The sequence below is a fragment of the Chiloscyllium punctatum genome, chromosome 21 (assembly GCF_047496795.1).
Source record: "Chiloscyllium punctatum isolate Juve2018m chromosome 21, sChiPun1.3, whole genome shotgun sequence".
NCBI lineage: Eukaryota > Metazoa > Chordata > Chondrichthyes > Orectolobiformes > Hemiscylliidae > Chiloscyllium > Chiloscyllium punctatum.
In genome coordinates, this window is record NC_092759.1 from 19,017,183 (window position 1) to 19,036,861 (window position 19,679).

The following is a 19,679-nucleotide window of genomic DNA, read 5'->3' on the forward strand; positions in this document are numbered from 1 at the left end:
TGAAGATTGCCAATGACTTGCATTCCTATGAGAGTCTGTCTCAAAGAGGGGGACTAGAGGACAAAATGGTTCAGCATATACAGCTTGGGAGCACCACTAGACTTTTTGGGATGTAGAAGAAACTGTGTTTGTCCATCAGCAAAGATACCCCTCTCATCATACTCTGACACTAGTACTAGATCTCAACAGAAACCACATTTCACATTTGCTATATGCTCAAGACTCAAATCTTTATTGTGTCAATACAAGGGATAGGTAATCCAATTCAATCCAACAGTGATATACATGAAGAACATTGGCAGCAGGAGATTTAAACAACAATAAACCTTCATGTCTGCATTATATCAGATATACTCAAATATAAGAGAACCCGTGTAGAAGATGAACCCATCCCATCCCACCATCTCCCACAATTAGTACATATCCCTATCAGTACTCAAACACCATGAAATGTAATCTCTCACACTGACACTGATGTGCAGATGGGGAGCTGCAGCCTAAGAAAGGGCCGCAGATTTCTTGGGAATAGAGGATGGTTTTGATTGGGTGTGAAGTGATGCTGTTGAGTCCAAGACAGATAGAGGATGTCAGGAGCAGAACCCCAAATTCCCCACAATTATTAGAACATCAAATGACTCCTTTCCATCTCATTTTCGATACCCTATGAGCTAGCTTCTAGTTTTGTATCTGAATATGTCAAGTAACTAATACCAAGCTGGGATATAACCTGAACACTGGCTGTTAGGCCTACGTGGACATTTTTGGCTTTAGAAACATTCCCAAGGCAAAATTTCCACTACCACTGGATCCATCCGTCTCGGTCTAATTAAAGCCAGCTGCAATCAGATTATCAGGATGAGCAAAGACGAGACTTCTTTTTGTGGGGAGGGAAGGGTTGATTGGATAAGCAATGTAGGACAAGAAAATTCTTCCCCTTGCCTCTAGCTCCTGTTTTATTGAGTCCCTAAAGCAATGGCTCCAAAGTGCCAGTTGGCTGCATCAGTTTCTTCACTGTAGCAAACCTCTCTTCCCCAACCCCATATGAGAAAATGAGCAAGGTCATAGGGTTATAGTGTTGAGAGATTAAGCTTGGAATGTCATCCTGAAAATACTTGTGAAAAAGAATCTCAAACACATGGAACACAAAATCACTGTTTGAAATCCAAAGTTTTTTTTTGGTCGGGGATTCAATTCCTTCAGTTAAAGGGCATTTTTTAGCACCGAAGGCACCTTGAACACCATGTCAGAAACTGTTTCCATGGTCGCCTTTCTCCAGATGAATACCTTTCAACTTGTAGCCTTCCTCTTTCTCCTCAGTGGAGTCATTCAATTCCAGGATCAGCATGCAATTAATAATGGCACAATAATCCAGGCCATGATTACATCCTGACTGTAAAGCCAAAGAGACCAAGACACCTTTGAGAGCTTGACAAAGTGTGACCCCAATCCAAAAGTAAAGTTCTGCAGATGTGGAAGGCTGAAATCAAACAGAGGTGGCTGGAAATACTCAGGTGGTCAGACATCTGTGGAGACAGAGACCGAGTTAATCCAAAGGTTACTGACTTGAAATGTTCACTCTGTTTTCCTCTCTCCATTAATGCTGCTGAACATTTACAAACATTTTCTGTTTTATTAAAGCATAATGAGTTGAGTGTGTGTGTGTGGCTGGCTCCAATGGATCTTCTAGGCACTTTGGAAACTCACTCCAGAGTTTCTCTGAAGTTGAGAAAGCAGCTGCTCCTACTTGCACTTTCAAACATTTAACATTCACTGACCAAGTACAGCATATATGCACAGTATTCTCGAACCACCAGGCAAGTGTCTAATCAACAACAGCACAATATCACCGGTCGTTACAAATCTAACAGAACAGTATGTAACTGTGATTGCACAATAGTCACAAAACCTCAGATATGAAAATATGTTTTTGCAACCTCCATCTTCAAAGGCCACATCAGCTGCAAAGTCATGTAAGTGGCTTCATGCAAATAACTGAAGGCTTAGCTCTCTGCTCAGACCTATAGACACCCCTTACAATGTTTTTGATGTTTATTTGGACAGAGATTTGATAAATTAACACAATAGTATATATGGTTCTCACCCTTCCAGATTCAAAGGGCAAAGACAAAACAGTAGCTTCCTTGACTGTATATTTAAAAAATATCACTCCCAACACCATTTTGTACGGATGTGAACATTACAGAGCTGAATTCACTAAAGCACGCAATGCTACAGATGTAAATCAGGTACAAGTTACACTACTTGTGAAAAAACTATCTGACAAATCAGGTTTAATGTGAGCCAAATCTCTGCTTACAAGAGTAAGTGCTGGAAATCTCTGTCACCTTAAATCGTTTCCATGTTTGCTTGTTCCACAACAAAGTTATCACATAACAACTAGTGGCAGATTCAACTGACACACAAGCTGAAAAAAAAACTCACTTGTGAGTAGCAATTCCACTGATTCTGACAAAGTAAGTTCCACAGTAAGGTATTTAGGTTTCAGACCGGAATCTCCAGGACACAGCTTCAAATGTTATGTTTGCAAATGTGACCAGATTTTGAGAGGGCTGGAGAAAGAGCAGGAGGAAGCATGCAAACCATCAATAATCACTCCCCCTCCCCCCCCCCCCCCCTCCACTAATCGTGCAAGAGATTTGACTGTTTCATTTTATGGATTTTCCTATGAAGGTCCTATATTTTAACAATATGAGAATCACCACACTTTTTAGTGAAATGACAGGGTATTATACAACTGCAGAGGGATGGGGAGGAAGACTGACAGAAATCAGTTTCACACATTACATTTCACCAGCTCTCAAACCAATTGCTCACTACTTCAGATGGAGGCAATTAACCTGAAATAATTCAACGGACCCCCCACAATGTGAACACTAGTGTTTACTCCCAGAATATAAAACCTTAACTCCAAGAAAATTCCTGCTCCCTTAACAAAACATATGAAAAACCAGACTAAAAGTTTGCAACCATCCAACTGTTGCTTTCGTCTACTCAGCTACAAGATTGCCACATTCACATCTGAACTATGTTACATGTAGTTGGAGGAGTTCAGGAAATACTTGTGTTTATGAAGATTCAGGTCACAGAATGATTGAGTTTCAAAATGCAGGAGACTTAACTCCCAAAGTCCCTAAAATTAGGCAATAGAATCTGACTAATATCTCCAATCAAAAACTGAGCTTATTATAAATAGTCACTGGAAGAGTACAAGGGGGGTAAAATCAGTATCAGTTTTGGCACAGAATTAGCCCAAAATAAAATCTCAGGCCTTTGAATTATCTCACTGAGCCTTCATCTTTCCATCTCTACATATAATAGGGTTTCAAGATTAACTCTGTGCCTTTTAAAACCCCTCATTCCCTTCATGAAGCAGCCAGATTGAACAGCAAATGCACAAAACAAACCACCACAGCATGTTAAATACACGCACTGAACACTTTCCAAGAATAGCTGACACTGCCTTTCTACCAGTTTAAATTTCGATGATTGAGCTTCCCAGTACTGAGAGATGGAATACTTTCCCACTGGCAGCTATTATCAAGAACTCACAAGTTAGATACAGCATGGACTTATACCAAACAAAGCTCCCTCAACCCTATCCCAACAGAAGTCCCTTCAATTTTATCATGGTATAGCAATCCCTACTGACATTTCCATTTCTGGATTGAGTGAGGTTGTTCATTCAAAAGTAAGCACCCATGCTCACATCTCTCTGCTTTGCTTTACAGAAGTGCTATGCAGGCAGCAGACAGAAGAATCCTTCATTTTCTTGGTCTGTGTGTTTGAACTTGAACCCGAACCCGGGGGATGAAAAGATAAAGTGAGCAGTAATGCTCTGTACCTCTGCCTTTGGGGGTGACAGTAGGAGGTGCTAGCAATGCCCAAACTGCTCAAGGAACTGGTGTTCAGATTGGCAAAGAAGACACCACAAAACAGATTTCATTAATTAAATCTGGGATGGAGCTATCAGTCAGACATTACCATAGACTGCAAACATGGACAAGTGCAATCACAGCCAAAATGCTACCATCATTTTGAATTCACACCAAGAACTTTAAATAAAAGATGAAAAGCTATCCAATATTTTATTTTTTAAACCCATACTAAGCAGCGTGAGATGGGGAACAGGCAAAAGGTAATCCATTTAATGCTTATCATGCTGAATTCATTTGATAACGAAGATTTCAAGTAAAACTGATATTCCATCAACTCCCTACCCCCAACACAACTAAACACCCTATATTCTTCATACAGAAACACAATTACTAACATGTTAAAACTGAACTGTATGGACACTTAGAAGGATGCTTGGCGAGAGTTATGATGTAATCAATCAGATTTTTATTATGGGTGTTGGGGCATCACACTGTTGCACATTGCTACCACACGCAGTTAGTGAGGTACATGAGGTTTATCGTGTCAGGCTACTGCATTTTCCTTCTCCATTCAAAAGCAAACCCAAAAGCCTTACAAATCTACATTTTGGTCACAATATTAAGTCCCAGCTTTTTTTTTAAAACATACAAACTGAAAAAAGACACCAAACAGAACAAAACACCAAACAACGTCTTTAAGAGGATTTGGTGGATTTGGACAGTGACTAACCATCACTTTCAAGTTAATTTGACTGAATTTCAATAGATGCAACCTTTTGTTTTACTCAAAGCTTCACAGGTATCGAAGATGGCTTACTCCCCTCTTAACCCTACCCCACAGCAGTAGGCCATAACCTCTCCATGACTATGTGGGGCAATAATGTCAGTGTAGCCATAGAAAACAGACAGCACCATGCTCGGTCTCCTAGCAATCCCAAAAATGGGAGACGTCTCTGCACCGAGCCACTTTGTGTAAGCTGCTGACTGAGAGCTCATAGAAAATAATCCCAAGTGACAAGCCTTGGAACTAAAACCTGACAGTCCACCTGGAGAGTCCCCAATCCTGCATAATCACTTCCTCCCCTAGTTCACAGGCCAGCTAATAGACAGCTTCAAAGATGCTAAATACCCAAATGTCTTCACATAAATCCATTGCTGCCGTTTAGTGCTGTGATCCTGGTTTAATAATACAACATAGGTAACCAGAATTTCAAATTTGAACAACACTTAAATAATTGAAAAAATATGGCATAGAAAAAAAAAGTTTGCTTGTTTAAAAAAGGGGAAAAAAACATTTCATGTTTCAACACATTTGAAGACCAGAATTGTTGAATCAAGCCTTCTTAACTTGTGCCGTCTTCGTATTGTTCACAAAAGGGTGCATTTGTCTGGTCAGTCACCCAATGTTAGGCTTGTGTCGACCAACTTCTGGGAGCAAGCTCTTCACACAGTCAGCTTGCAGTTGCAAAGTTCCTTATAGATCTGGCGTCGGAGCTTGGGCATGTCCTGCTGGGTGAAGCTGAACGGTTGTCCCAGAGCCAGACACTTACAGAACTGAAACAACACATACATAACTTTAGCAAAGCTGCACATTTAGGTTTTTAAATATTTTGATTACATTCTCTTTGGCACCAACTAGTCCCAACCTCATTGAAAGCTCCTCCCATTTACCCTCATTTAAACTGACCATTGTAATCCTTTGTTCCCTTCTATTCACCTCAACCAGTTCCAGTAGTAATGAGGTGACTACCTTAGTGACAACCTCTAGTGAATGCTCTTCCACTTAAGAATAAGCATTCTGCTCATTTCCACTCCAAAAAAACCTTGGCTCTCCTGATGGTCTGAGTTTAACATCAGCTCATTGTATAAAGAGTTTCATGAGCTAGCCTGGTGGATCCAGCCTCAAACCAAAATGGAATGAAAGAGGCAAAGTTCACTTCTTGCCTCTTTCATTTGCCAGAACTTGCCCCATATCCCTCTAAACCCTTCCTATTCATATACCCATCCAGATGCCTTTTAAATGCTGTAACTGTACCAGCCTCCACCCCTTCCTCTAGCACGCACCACCCTCTGTGTGAAAAAGTTGCTCCTTAGGTCCCTTTTAAATCTTCCCCTCTCACCTTAAACCTATGCCCTCTAATTCTAGACTCCCCAAACCCAGGGAAAAGACCTTTATCTATTTACCCTATCCTTGCCCCTCATGATTTTAAAAACCGCTATAAGATCACTTCTCAGCCTCCAACACTCCAGGGAAAACAGCCCCAGCCTATTCAGCCTCGCCCAAAAGGTCAAACCCTCCAACCCTGGTAACATCTTTGTAAATCTTTACTGAACCCTTTCAAGTTTAATAGCATCCTTCCTATAGCAGGGAGACCAGAATTGCACAAAATATTTCAAAAGTGGCCCAACCAATGTCCTGGATAGCTGCAATATGATCTCCCTGTACTCAATGTTCTCACCAATAAAGGAAAGCATACCAAATGCCATCTTCACTAACCTATCTACCTGCGACTCCACTTTCAAGGAGCTATGAACCTGTACTCCAACGTCTCTTTGTTCAGCAACACTCCCCAGGACCTTACCAAGTACTTCTCTTCAGTATTTACGAACGAGAGGGACCTTATTGTTGAAGAGGAGAGTGTGAAACGGACTGTTAAGCTAGAAGAGATACCTGTTAGGAAGGAAGATGTGTTGGACATTTTGAACAACTTGAGGATAGACAAGTCCCCCGGGCCTGACGGGATATATCCTAGGATTATGTGGGAAGCAAGAGAGGAAATTGCAGTACCGTTGGCAATGATCTTCTCGTCTTCACTGGCAACGGGGGTGGTACAGGGGACTGGAGAGTAGCGAATGTTGTGCCCCTGTTCAAAAAAGGGAATAGGGATAACCCCGGGAATTACAGGCCAGTTAGTCTTACTTCTGTGGTAGGCAAAGTAATGGAAAGGGTACTGAGGGATAGGATTTACGAGTATCTGGAAAGACACTGCTTGATTAGGGACAGCCAGCACGGATTTGTGAAGGGTAGGTCTTGCCTTACAAGTCTTATTGAATTCTTCGAGGAGGTGACCAAGCATGTGGATGAGGGTAGAGCAGTGGATGTAGTATACATGGATTTTAGTAAGGCATTTGATAAGGTTCCCCATGGTAGGCTTATGCGGAAAGTCAGGAGGCATGGGATAGAGGGAAATTTGGCCAATTGGATAGAAAACTGGCTAACCGGTCGAAGGCAGAGAGTGGTGGTAGATGGTAAATATTCAGCCTGGAGCCCAGTTACAAGTGGAGTTCCACAGGGTTCAGTTCTGGGTCCTCTGCTGTTTGTAATTTTTATTAATGACTTAGAGGAGGGAGTCGAAGGGTGGGTCAGTAAATTTGCAGATGATACAAAGATAGGTGGAGTTGTGGACAGTGAGGAGGGCTGTTGTCGGCTGCAGAGGGACTTAGATATGATGCAGAGCTGGGCTGAGGAGTGGCAGATGGAGTTCAACCCTGCCAAGTGTGAGGTTGTCCATTTTGGAAGAACAAATAAGAATGCGGAATACAGGGTTAATGGTAGGGTTCTTAGTCAGGTGGAGGAACAGAGGGATCTTGGGGTCTATGTACATAGATCTTTGAAGGTTGCCACTCAGGTGGATAGAGTTTGTAAGAAGGCCTATGGAGTATTATCGTTCATTAGCAGAGGGATTGAATTCAAGAGTCGTGAAGTGATGTTGCAGCTGTACAGGACTTTGGTTAGGCCACAGTTGGAGTACTGTGTGCAGTTCTGGTCGCCTCACTTTAGGAAAGATGTGGAAGCTTTGGAGAGGGTGCAGAGAAGATTTACCAGGAAGTTGCCTGGAATGGAGAGTAGGTCGTACGAGGATAGGTTGAGAGTTCTCGGCCTTTTCTCGCTGGAACGGCGAAGGATAAGGGGTGACTTGATAGAGGTTTATAAGATGATCAGAGGAATAGATAGAGTAGACAGTCAGAAACTTTTTCCCCGGGTACAACAGAGTGTTACAAGGGGACATAAATTTAAGGTGAAGGGTGGAAGGTATAGGGGAGATGTCAGGGGTGGGTTCTTTACCCAGAGAGTGGTGGGGGCATGGAATGCGCTGCCCGTGGGAGTGGTAGAGTCAGAATCATTGGCGACCTTTAAGCGGCATTTGGATAGGTACATGGATGGGTGCTTAATCTAGGTTAGAAGTTCGGCACAACATCGTGGGCCGAAGGGCCTGTTCTGTGCTGTATTGTTCTATGTTCTATGTTCTATTAAGTCCTGCCCTGACTTCCCTTTCCAAAATCTAGCACCTCACATTTATCTAAATTAAACTCCTTGGCCAATTGGCCCATCTGATCAAGATCCCATTGTACTCTTGGGTAACCTTCTTTGCTGTCCACAACACCTCCAATTTTGGTGTCATCTGCAAACTTACCAAATATGCCTCCTCTGTTCACATCCAATCACTTATATAAATGACAAGATGCAGTGGACCCAGCACCGATCCTTGTGGTACTCCACTGGTCACAGGCCTCCAGTTTGAAAAGCAACCCTCCACCACCACCCTCTGTCTTCTCCCTTTGAGCCAGTTCTGTATCCAAATGGCTAGTTCTCCCTGTATTCCATGTGATCTAACCTTGCTAATCAGTCTACCATGAGAAACCTTGTCAAATGCCTTCCTGAAGATCACATCTACCGCTCTGTTCTCATCAGTCCTCTTCATTACTTTTTCAAAAAAACTCAATCAAGTTAGTGAGACATAATTTCCCATGCACAAAGCTATGTTGATTATCCCTAATCCGTCCTTGCCTATCCAAATACATATAAATCTTTCCCTCCAACAACTTACCCACCATATACTCTGAACATTTTGCATCAGGCATCTTCTACTTACAGTGAAAGACTATTAACTAGTTGGATGCTGCAGTCATTTGTCCAGATGACCCAAGAGGTTCCTTGCCCATCTTTATAATGGCACACATGACCCTTTCTATAAGCCAGGCTCATAACTGCCCAGGCCCAAATAGGAAACAGAGCTGTTGTATGTGGAGTTTGCTTTTGTGAAAAGAATAGTGACGAGTCAGTCAATAAAGGTAGCTATCGCTTACAACAGTGACCATAATATTAGAATGAACTTGGATTAGACAGAGACATGAGGAGAACTCGTGGGGTATTTGGAATTTACTGCCCAGTTTGGTGGTGAAGGTCTAAACCCTCAGCTTGTTTAAAGGGTACCTGAAGGACTGTTATGGTACAATAGGCAGGGAGGCCATTTTTCTGCCCCAAACCATTTCAATGGTTCTTTGTTTGAAAGCAGGGGTGCCAAAAATGTTGTGCTCCCAGTAGATTTTAATATGACATGTAAATTTGCAAAAAAACTATAGATTACTTGAAGATTGGTGTGGTGGTCCTCTAAAGCAGGGCTAATACATTAATGAAAAGTGGATCGACCTCAAAATACCAATTTTGCAAAAAGAAGCTGAGCATGCCCTTTGAGTAAAATCAAACCCAACCAACTCACTGCTCAAGACAACAAATCATACTTAAATAAAAGCATTTTTATTGGCTTAGAGCAAGCTGCCCTGAAAAGAATGAGGGCTAGATATCAATGGCTTTGGAGATAAAGCTTCTACTGGAGCAGCTAAAGGGAGATTGAGAAGAACAGCAATTAGACAATCTGGTAACAAAGTCATTTTCAACCAAGAGGTTCATTGAGAACATGAAAGTGACAGTCAGTCCTCGCAAAACTGATGCGCTGCTGCCCCTGACAGATTTCACCGAGGACTTTGACAACCCATGTTTTAATGCATTTGAAAAGCATTTTTGTAGCAGATTAACAAGGGACCTGTGTGACACCTTTATTACTAAAAGCAGTCAGGCCAGACCATAGCAACAGAAGACAAGATCTATGGACCAATGAGTCTTTTCTTAAGTGTTATTATATTGTATTACAAGGACAGGTTACATACACTGGACATGTATTCCCTTGAAAATTGAAAGCTCGGGATGAATTAATTGAAGCATTTAAAGTTTTGTTGTATAGGCGTGTAGAACCATGATAGCCAGATGGAGTCAAAATATAGAAAAGCCAGTATCAAACGTTGTGGCCAAACAGATTTGAAGGGATTTGTTTTTTAATCAACAAACTGTTGTTTCACACACCTGAAGTACAAAAGCTCCACAATCACTGTCATTGTTTTGCCTTGCGACATTCTGGAAAGGAAAGTGAAACAAATTACTTTATAGCTGCAATCCCAAAGTCAAAAGTAACTCTATAACACGTGCAGAGAATATTACTCGTGAGTGCACATCACAAATATTAAAATCCCTCCTAATGATAAATAGGTTCCTGATTAGTAAGGGAATCAAAGGTTACAGGGAAAAGGCAAGTGTTGAGAAACATATCAGCCATGTTTGAATGGCAGAGCAGACTCAGTGTGTAGAAACAGGAAGCTAATGGATCAAATAATAACAGATCAACAACAGAATTGTTACTTTTAAAAATAACTTGGATTAAATGAACATAGATGTTAAAACACTGAATTTCATAATGGGCCTAACCTCATCCTGATAAAGCACTCTCATTAATGCTCCACTGTGTTTGAGGATTTAAGTCTGATGCTGCAGCCATACAGTCACCACCAGATTTCACTGTCACCATGTGCAGATACCCAAATGGAACTTGCCACAAGATGAGATATATAGTACACATTCATTTCCCACAATTGCTGAATTACCCTGCTAACCACTCCCTTCCCTTTACAAAAGAAAATAAAATCCACAAAAGACAGCAGGAATAGCTGGAGCTACAAATGTACCACAAACCCCAGAATGGGAAGGTTGGATGTACACTCATTGTAAGTATGGAAGTGGATGGTGGAACAAACTGGCATGGGAGGACCCAGGTGCATTTGAGTAATCACTGATTAGGGATATCATCTGAACGGAATACTTGAATGTAGCTTGTAAGATACGGAATGTCATCATCTTGGCAACCAAATCAAAATCTCAGTATCCCGGACATCAGAATCTTCTGTTAAAGGCTGACTACTTGTAACAATTACTCTTTATGTTTGAGAGGATGTGGAGGAAGGGAATGAAGGGAGCAGTCACTGTTCTTTCAGTAGCAGTCGTTACAATATATTGTAAAGGACGGAGTAAGTAAAACCCGATTTGAAAAGGCAATCATTATTGGGTGGTTAGAGTTCCATTCAAGTAATAAACAGTGCCCGACCAACCACCCACACCAAAGTGGAAGAAAGTATTTGCTTTAAGAAGTTGATATTTTCATTTTGGGCAAAGAACGTTTCATGCAAATTTCCTTTTGTAATCCTTGCCCACATCATTGTGCAGCAGTGTTTTATTAATGATCATACACCGATACAGCACATCGTGTCGGTGCTGATTCTGTGAAAGAACTATTTAATTTATCCCATTCCCCATTGCCCTGTCAATTCTCTCCCTTCAACTATTTATCCAATGTCCGTTTGAAAATTACAACTGCTTCCACTGCCTTCTCAGGAGTGCATTCCAGATCACAACAAGCTTGTCGTTTGAGAAAGTGTTTCTTTATAATTGCCTCTAGTTCTTTTGCCAATCATCTTAAATCATTATTTTTTAAAATCGGATAGAGTGCAACATTAATGAAACTTCCCGATTTTTTACAGCCTGGATTCAACAATGTTAAAGATGGTTGGAAATACATCACCTGTTTCTTCCAAGTCACTGGTTGAAAACGCTGCAACTCTTTATACAAAGGCACGGCAGTCGTACCAACACCACAGAGGTTTAAGAACATCACTCACCACTTCATCCTTAAGGTCAATTACACACGGACAATACATGCTGGCCTTCTCGTTGACAAGTCACATCTCACAAATAATTAATAATCCATAAAACTGATCTGTTTTATCTACAATTCAAAAGCTGAATAATTCTTTTGAAGTCTTTAATGTTTGAAATGTAATTATACCCTCTCAGTCACACAGACCGAAAGCAGATCACCTTGCTGCAGCACTCAGTCAAAAAGTACCTAACGACAAGACATCTGATAAATACCAGTCGGTCTCGTGAGCAACTCCTCAGAGAATTGGTGCGTCGCCTCTTTCAGCACTGGATCAGCTTTTAATTTGACACAAACTGGGCTTACCCAATACCCCATCTCCAAGCCCAGAGACATGAATGATACAAATGTCCTTGTCCTGCTGAGTTTTACTGTATCTGCAGAATGGTCAGTTAAAGGAACAAACAAAGATGCAGGGAAAAGACAGAAAAGATTTGGAGAGGTAATGGAGGGATATTTGAGGGAGCCCTTAAGCATTCAGGTTCCTGTGTCTTCACCTAGGTTTCTCAGGTTAAAAGTTAAGACTTTATTCTATATTGAACACTGCTGTAACCATCCTGGAAATGTGCTGTCCCTGTCCTGGGAGGGTTTGATAAGTACAGTGTAGAAATAGCTTTACTCTGTATCTAACGCAATACTGACCCTGTCCTGGGAGTGTTTGATTGGGGGGACAGTGTAGAGAGAGCTTTACTCTGTATCTAACCCTGTGCTGTCCCACTTTGCCCATATCCCTCTAAACCCTTCCTGTTCATATACCCATCCAGATGCCTTTTAAATGCTGTAATTGTACCAGCCTCTACTACTTCCTCTGGCAGCTCATTCCATACATGCACCATCCTGAATGTGAAAAAGTTCCCTCTTAGGTTCCGTTTCCATCTTTTACTTCTCACCCTGAACCTAAGCCCTCTATTGCTGGACTCCCCAACCCCAGGGAAAAAACCTTGTCTATTTACCCTATCCATGCTCCTCATGATTTTGTAAACATCTATAAGGTCACCCCTCAGCCTCCGGCGCTCCAGGGAAAACAGCCCCAGCCTGTTCAGCCTCTCCCTATAGCTCAAATCCTCCAACCCGGCAACATCTTTGTAAATTTGTTCTGAACCCTGTCAAATTTCACAACATCCTTCCAATAGGAAGGAGACCAGAATGGCAATGGTAATATTCCAAAAGTGGCCTAACGAATGACCTCCCAACTCTCATACTCAATGCTCTAACCAAGAAAGGAAAGCATACTAAACACCGCCTTCACTATCCTATCTACCTGCAACTCTACTTTCAAGGAACTGTGAACCTGCACTCCAAGGTCACTTTGTTCAGCAACACTCCCCAGGACCTTACCGTTAAGTGTCTAAGTCCTGTCCTGATTTGCCTTTCCAAAATACAGCACCTCGCATTTATCTAAATTAAACTCCATTTGCTACTCCTCAGCCCATTGGCCCATCTGATCAAGATTCTGTTGTACTCTGAGATAACCTTCTTCTCTGTCCACTACACCTCCAATTTTGGTGCCATCTGCAAACTAACTAACTATATCTTTTATGTTCACACCCAAATCATTTATATCAATGCCGAAAAGTAGTGGACCCAGCACCGATCCTTGTGACACCTCACTGGTCACAGGCCTCCAGTCTGAAAAGCAACCTTCCTTTTGATGAGGACAGTGTGGAGAGACCTTTACTCTAACTAACCCCATTGCTGTCCTTGTCCTGGGAGTGTTTGATTGGGGACAGCGTAGATGAAGCTTTACTATGTATGCAACCCCATGTTGTCCATCTCCTGGGAGTGTTTGCAGTGGACAGTATAGAATGAGCTTTACTGTGTAGCTCACCCTATACTTGTTTTTGATTTGAAAAATATCAGCATATCTCATCTCTTGACAGTTTTTGTAAGTTCCTTGTTCTTTCTCCTGGGCACTCTATAAACAGTCTTTCATGACTCTTCCCTCACATATCATGAAGGTTAACGATTCACAATTCCCGAAACGGAATTTGCAGGCTACCCACCATTTTGAAATATCCTTTCCAGTCATCATAGAAGTCCTGGCGGTTCTTCTTGATGGCCTCTGCCTGGAGGTACTTCCCAATATGCTAAAAGGGAAACGGAATTTCAGATTGCTTTAAAACATCAACCTCAGATCTGCTATTGTAAACCTCAACCAGTTCACATCACTACTTATCCCAGATATAGTTAGACTATGGGGCGGCACGGTGGCACAGTGGTTAGTACTGCTGCTAACGGTCCAAAGATGTGCGGGTCAGGTGAATTGGCCGTGCTAAATTGCCCGTAGTGTTAGGTAAGGGGTAAATGTAGGGGTATGGGTGGGTTACGCTTCGGCGGGTCGGTGTGGACTTGTTGGGCCAAAGGGCCTGTTTCCACACTGTAAGTAATCTAATCTAATCTACGCTTGCTAAAAACTGGGTATCACTTCCAGTTTATCACCAGAGTACTCGTGGGGACAGGTGTGTTGCTGTACAATGCTGGGGTACAGTACTAGTGGGGACAGGTCTGTCACTGTATAACACCGGGGTACAGTACTGGTGGGGACAGGTGTGTCACTGTATAACACTGGGGTACAGTACTAGTGGGGACAGGTCTGTTACTGTATAACACTGGGGCACAGTACTGGTGGGGACAGGTCTGTCAGTGTATAACACTGGGGTACAGTACTGGTGGGGACAGGTCTGTCACTGTATAACACTGGGGTACAGTACTGGTGGGGACAGGTCTGTCAGTGTATAACACTGGGGTACAATACTGGTGGGGACAGGTCTGTCCCTGTATAACACTGGGGTACAGTACTGGTGGGGACAGGTCTGTCACTGTATAACACTGGGGTACAGTACTGGTGGGGACAGGTCTGTCCCTGTATAACACTGGGGTACAGTACTGGTGGGGATAGGCCCGTCACTGTGTAACACTGGGGTACAGTACTGGGTGGGGACAGGTCTGTCACTGTATAACACTGGGGTACAGTACTGGTGGGGACAGGTCTGTCACTGTATAACACTGGGGTACAATACTGGTGGGGACAGGTCTGTCAGTGTATAACACTGGGGTACAATACTGGTGGGGACAGGTCTGTCCCTGTATAACACTGGGGTACAGTACTGGTGGGGACAGGTCTGTCACTGTATAACACTGGGGTACAATACTGGTGGGGACAGGTCTGTCCCTGTATAACACTGGGGTACAGTACTGGTGGGGACAGGTCTGTCACTGTATAACACTGGGGTACAGTACTGGTGGGCACGTTTCTGTCAGTGTATAACACTGGGGTACAGTACTGGGTGGGGACAGGTCTGTCCCTGTATAACACTGGGGTACAGTACTGGGTGGGGACAGGTCTGTCAGTGTATAACACTGGGGTACAGTACTGGTGGGGACAGGTCTGTCACTGTATAACACTGGGGTACAGTACTGGAGGGGACAGGTCTGTCACTGTATAACACTGGGGTACAGTACTGGAGGGGACAGGTCTGTCAGTGTATAACACTGGGGTACAGTACTGGTGGGGACAGGTCTGTCACTGTATAACACTGGGGTACAGTACTGGTGGGGACAGGTCTGTCACTGTATAACACTGGGGTACAGTACTGGTGGGGACAGGTCTGTCAGTGTATAATACTGGGATACAGTACTGGTGGGGACAGGTCTGTCAGTGTATAACACTGGGGTACAGTACTGGTGGGGACAGGTCTGTCAGTGTATAACACTGGGGTACAGTACTGGTGGGGACAGGTCTGTCACTGTATAACACCGGGATACGGTACTGGTGGGGACAGGTCTGTCAGTGTATAACACTGGGGTACAGTACTGGTGGGGACAGGTCTGTCACTGTATAACACCGGGATACGGTACTGGTGGGGACAGGTCTGTCCCTGTATAACACTGGGGTACAGTACTGGTGGGGACAGGTCTGTCACTGTATAACACTGGGGTACAGTACTGGGTGGGGACAGGTCTGTCAGTGTATAACACTGGGGTACAGTATTGGTGGGGACAGGTCTGTCAGTGTATAACACTGGGGTACAATACTGGTGGGGACAGGTCTGTCCCTGTATAACACTGGGGTACAGTACTGGTGGGGACAGGTCTGTCACTGTATAACACTGGGGTACAATACTGGTGGGGACAGGTCTGTCCCTGTATAACACTGGGGTACAGTACTGGTGGGGACAGGTCTGTCACTGTATAACACTGGGGTACAGTACTGGGTGGGGACAGGTCTGTCAGTGTATAACACTGGGGTACAGTATTGGTGGGCACAGGTCTGTCAGTGTATAACACTGGGGTACAGTACTGGTGGGGGCAGGTCTGTCACTGTATAACTCTGGGGTACAGTACTGGTGGGGATAGGCCCGTCACTGTATAACACTGGGATACAGTACTGGTGGGGACAGGTCTGTCCCTGTATAACACTGGGGTACAGTACTGGTGGGGACAGGTCTGTCACTGTATAACACTGGGGTACAGTACTGGTGGGGACAGGTCTGTCAGTGTATAACACTGGGGTACAGTACTGGTGGGGACAGGTCTGTCAGTGTATAACACTGGGATACAGTACTGGTGGGGACAGGTCTGTCACTGTATAACACCGGGATACGGTACTGGTGGGGACAGGTCTGTCCCTGTATAACACTGGGGTACAGTACTGGTGGGGACAGGTCTGTCACTGTATAACACTGGGATACAGTACTGGGTGGGGACAGGTCTGTCCCTGTATAACACTGGGGTACAGTACTGGTGGGGACAGGTCTGTCCCTGTATAACACTGGGGTACAGTACTGGTGGGGACAGGTCTGTCACTGTATAACACTGGGGTACAGTACTGGTGGGGACAGGTCTGTCCCTGTATAACACTGGGGTACAGTACTGGTGGGGCAGGTCTGTCCCTGTATAACACTGGGGTACAGTACTGGTGGGGACAGGTCTGTCACTGTATAACACTGGGATACAGTACTGGGTGGGGACAGGTCTGTCCCTGTATAACACTGGGGTACAGTACTGGTGGGGACAGGTCTGTCCCTGTATAACACTGGGGTACAGTACTGGTGGGGACAGGTCTGTCACTGTATAACACTGGGGTACAGTACTGGTGGGGACAGGTCTGTCCCTGTATAACACTGGGGTACAGTACTGGTGGGGCAGGTCTGTCACTGTATAATACTTGGGGTACAGTACTGGTGGGGACAGGTCTGTCACTGTATAACACTGGGGTACAGTACTGGTGGGGACAGGTCTGTCCCTGTATAACACTGGGGTACAGTACTGGTGGGGACAGGTCTGTCACTGTATAACACTGGGGTACAGTACTGGTGGGGACAGGTCTGTCTCTGTATAACACTGGGGTACAGTACTGGTGGGGGCAGGTCTGTCACTGTATAACACTGAGGTACAGTACTGGTGGGGATAGGTCTGTCACTGTATAACTCTGGGGTACAGTACTGGTGGGGACAGGTCTGTCCCTGTATAACACTGGGGTACAGTACTGGTGGGGGCAGGTCTGTCACTGTATAACTCTGGGGTACAGTACTGGTGGGGATAGGCCCGTCACTGTATAACACTGGGATACAGTACTGGTGGGGACAGGTCTGTCCCTGTATAACACTGGGATACAGTACTGGTGGGGTCTGGTCTATTCCTGTATAACACTGGGGTACAGTACTGATGGGGACAGGTCTGTCACTGTATAACACTGGGGTACAGTACTGGAGGGGACAGGTCTGTCACTGTATAACACTGGGATACAGTACTGGTGGGGACAGGTCTGTCCCTGTATAACACTGGGGTACAGTACTGGTGGGGACAGGTCTGTCCCTGTATAACACTGGGGTACAGTACTGGTGGGGACAGGTCTATTCCTGTATAACACTGGGGTACAGTACTGATGGGGACAGGTCTGTCACTGTATAACACTGGGGTACAGGACTGGTGGGGACAGGTCTGTCACTGTATAACACTGTGGTACAGTACTGGTGGGGACAGGTCTGTCACTGTATAACACTGGGGTACAGTACTGGTGGGGACAGGTCTGTCACTGTATAACACTGGGGTACAGTACTGGTGGGGTCTGGTCTATTCCTGTATAACACTGGGTACAACGCTGGTGGGGACAGGTCTGTCCCTGTAAAACGGGGATGTAGTTCTGGTGTGTGTGCGTACATGCGTGTGTAGGGGTTTGTCTTTTGATCCTTTTTAGCTTCCCATGTAGATATCGGGGAAAATAAAGCCAGCAATTGTATTTTGCCACATGCAAGGCAGTAAGAGTGAGTTCTGAGTCTTGCAAAGCTGGATGGTAGGAACCAGTTCCTTGTCCCTGTACCTTGGGGCACCTCCTGTTTAGGGTTCGCTGGGAGTCGAAGTATGTTATTGTCTTCTCACGTACATCAACGGAGATCAATGACCAGTGGACCTCCAAGTGAATGGGGATCAAGAGCAGATCTTTGTTAAAAATGTCAACCTACAAGAAGAAAATATAATAAATAGTGTAACAAAGTGGATTTAGAAATGGATTAATGATTTCCAAACTCTCCCCTTGAGAGTGGGAAAAAGAGCCACAAAGCTTTTATTTTCTTTCTTTCTTGCCCAGAATTTGGATGTCATTAACAAAACCAGCATTCACTGCCCACCTTTAATTGTTTGCTAGTATGGCAGATGTTCTTCCCTAAAAGACATTTAGTGAACCAGACAAGTTTTTACAGTAATCAGTGATGGATCCCTGCTCACCACTGGTCTGAATTTAAATTCCACCAACTGCAATGGTGGAATCTAAAGTTATGCCCCCAGTGCATTTGTCCGGGCCTCTGGATTATTATCCAGTGGCTATCTCATCATCTCCCCCTTAACACTAATGAAATGAAAGAAGATTTCACATTTGCATAACGGGAACTCTTTTGGAGGTTTAAGCAAAATCAAAATATTCCATCCAATCCATATTTGGGAATGTTGCAATGGCATATAAACTTGCTTCATTCCACAGCTAGCCTTGTATGCAGTGGGCTTGGCAGTTCAGGGACAGGTCACATGGAGCTTTGCTCAGTTTTCAATCCATGCCGTACCTAAAGCTCACGTTAGGTGGGAAATCTTACATTTTTAGTCCACCTCTTCACGCCATCATATCCCTTGGTTCTCAGCTTGTCATAGAAAAAGCTGTTGAAGAAGTGAACCTGAGTACAGAAAACAGATGTAAAATTCTTAAACACAGCTTCACTTGGGACTGATCTCCCTACAATGTCCCAACTCAATCACTCACCACAGTCTACAACAGCTCACCCCAACCCAGCCTCTCTCATGGAGAGCATGCAAGCCAAATAAATCTTGTCTTTCACTTCTCATTCCAACAAATCTTTATTCTTCCCTAACAGACCTTTCCAGCAAGATATTTAGCTTCAGAATAAGGGAGCAAGGGAGATTTACCAGAAGATCATAGACCTGAAATGTTAACCAGGAACTTTCCACTGATGCTATCTGACCCGAGCTTTCCCAGCCCAGTTCCAGGAAGGAGAGACTGGAAAATATGGGGCTGTTCTCCTTCAAACAGCAAAGCTCAAAAGGAAGACAAGGACAAACTGTTTTCATGGCAGGACAGTCATTAAGCAGAGACATAGATTGAAGATGGTGATTGGCAAAAAAATGGAATTAGAAGATCATAACATTTGCAATTCCAAGAGGCAAAGATGGCCAACAAAGTTTATGAAAAGCAAAGTTTTAATTTTGACTCTCATTCCAAACCCTTTCACCTCATACAGACCGAACACCTGATATAGAGTTAACAGCTCTTCCCTATTGTAAGGGAGTCTAAAACTTGAGAGGGTAGGTTTAAGATGAGAGGGGACAGATACAAAAAAGGTCCAGAGAGGCAGTTTTCTTTACACAGAAGGTGGTGAATGTCTGGAACAGGCTGCCAGAAGTAGTGGTGGAAACAAATACAATTTTGTCATTTAAGAAACATTTGGGCAGG

The 19,679-nt window shown here is 43.8% G+C and overlaps 1 protein-coding gene across 1 annotated transcript in view; it reads right to left on the bottom strand.

Moving 5' to 3' along the window:
• Positions 1-4,339: 4,339 nt before the first annotated feature.
• The window catches only part of LOC140492635 (uncharacterized), a 32,600-nt gene continuing 17,260 nt past the window's right edge, over positions 4,340-19,679 (bottom strand). Inside the window, exons 6-10 of the mRNA XM_072591665.1 lie at positions 18,808-18,885; positions 18,042-18,179; positions 13,723-13,806; positions 10,039-10,089; positions 4,340-5,450 (exon numbers count right to left, since the gene is read on the bottom strand). Of these exons, the coding sequence (XP_072447766.1) occupies positions 5,340-5,450; positions 10,039-10,089; positions 13,723-13,806; positions 18,042-18,179; positions 18,808-18,885 (462 nt within the window). The 3' untranslated portion in view covers positions 4,340-5,339. The remainder of the gene's footprint in view (positions 5,451-10,038; positions 10,090-13,722; positions 13,807-18,041; positions 18,180-18,807; positions 18,886-19,679) is intronic.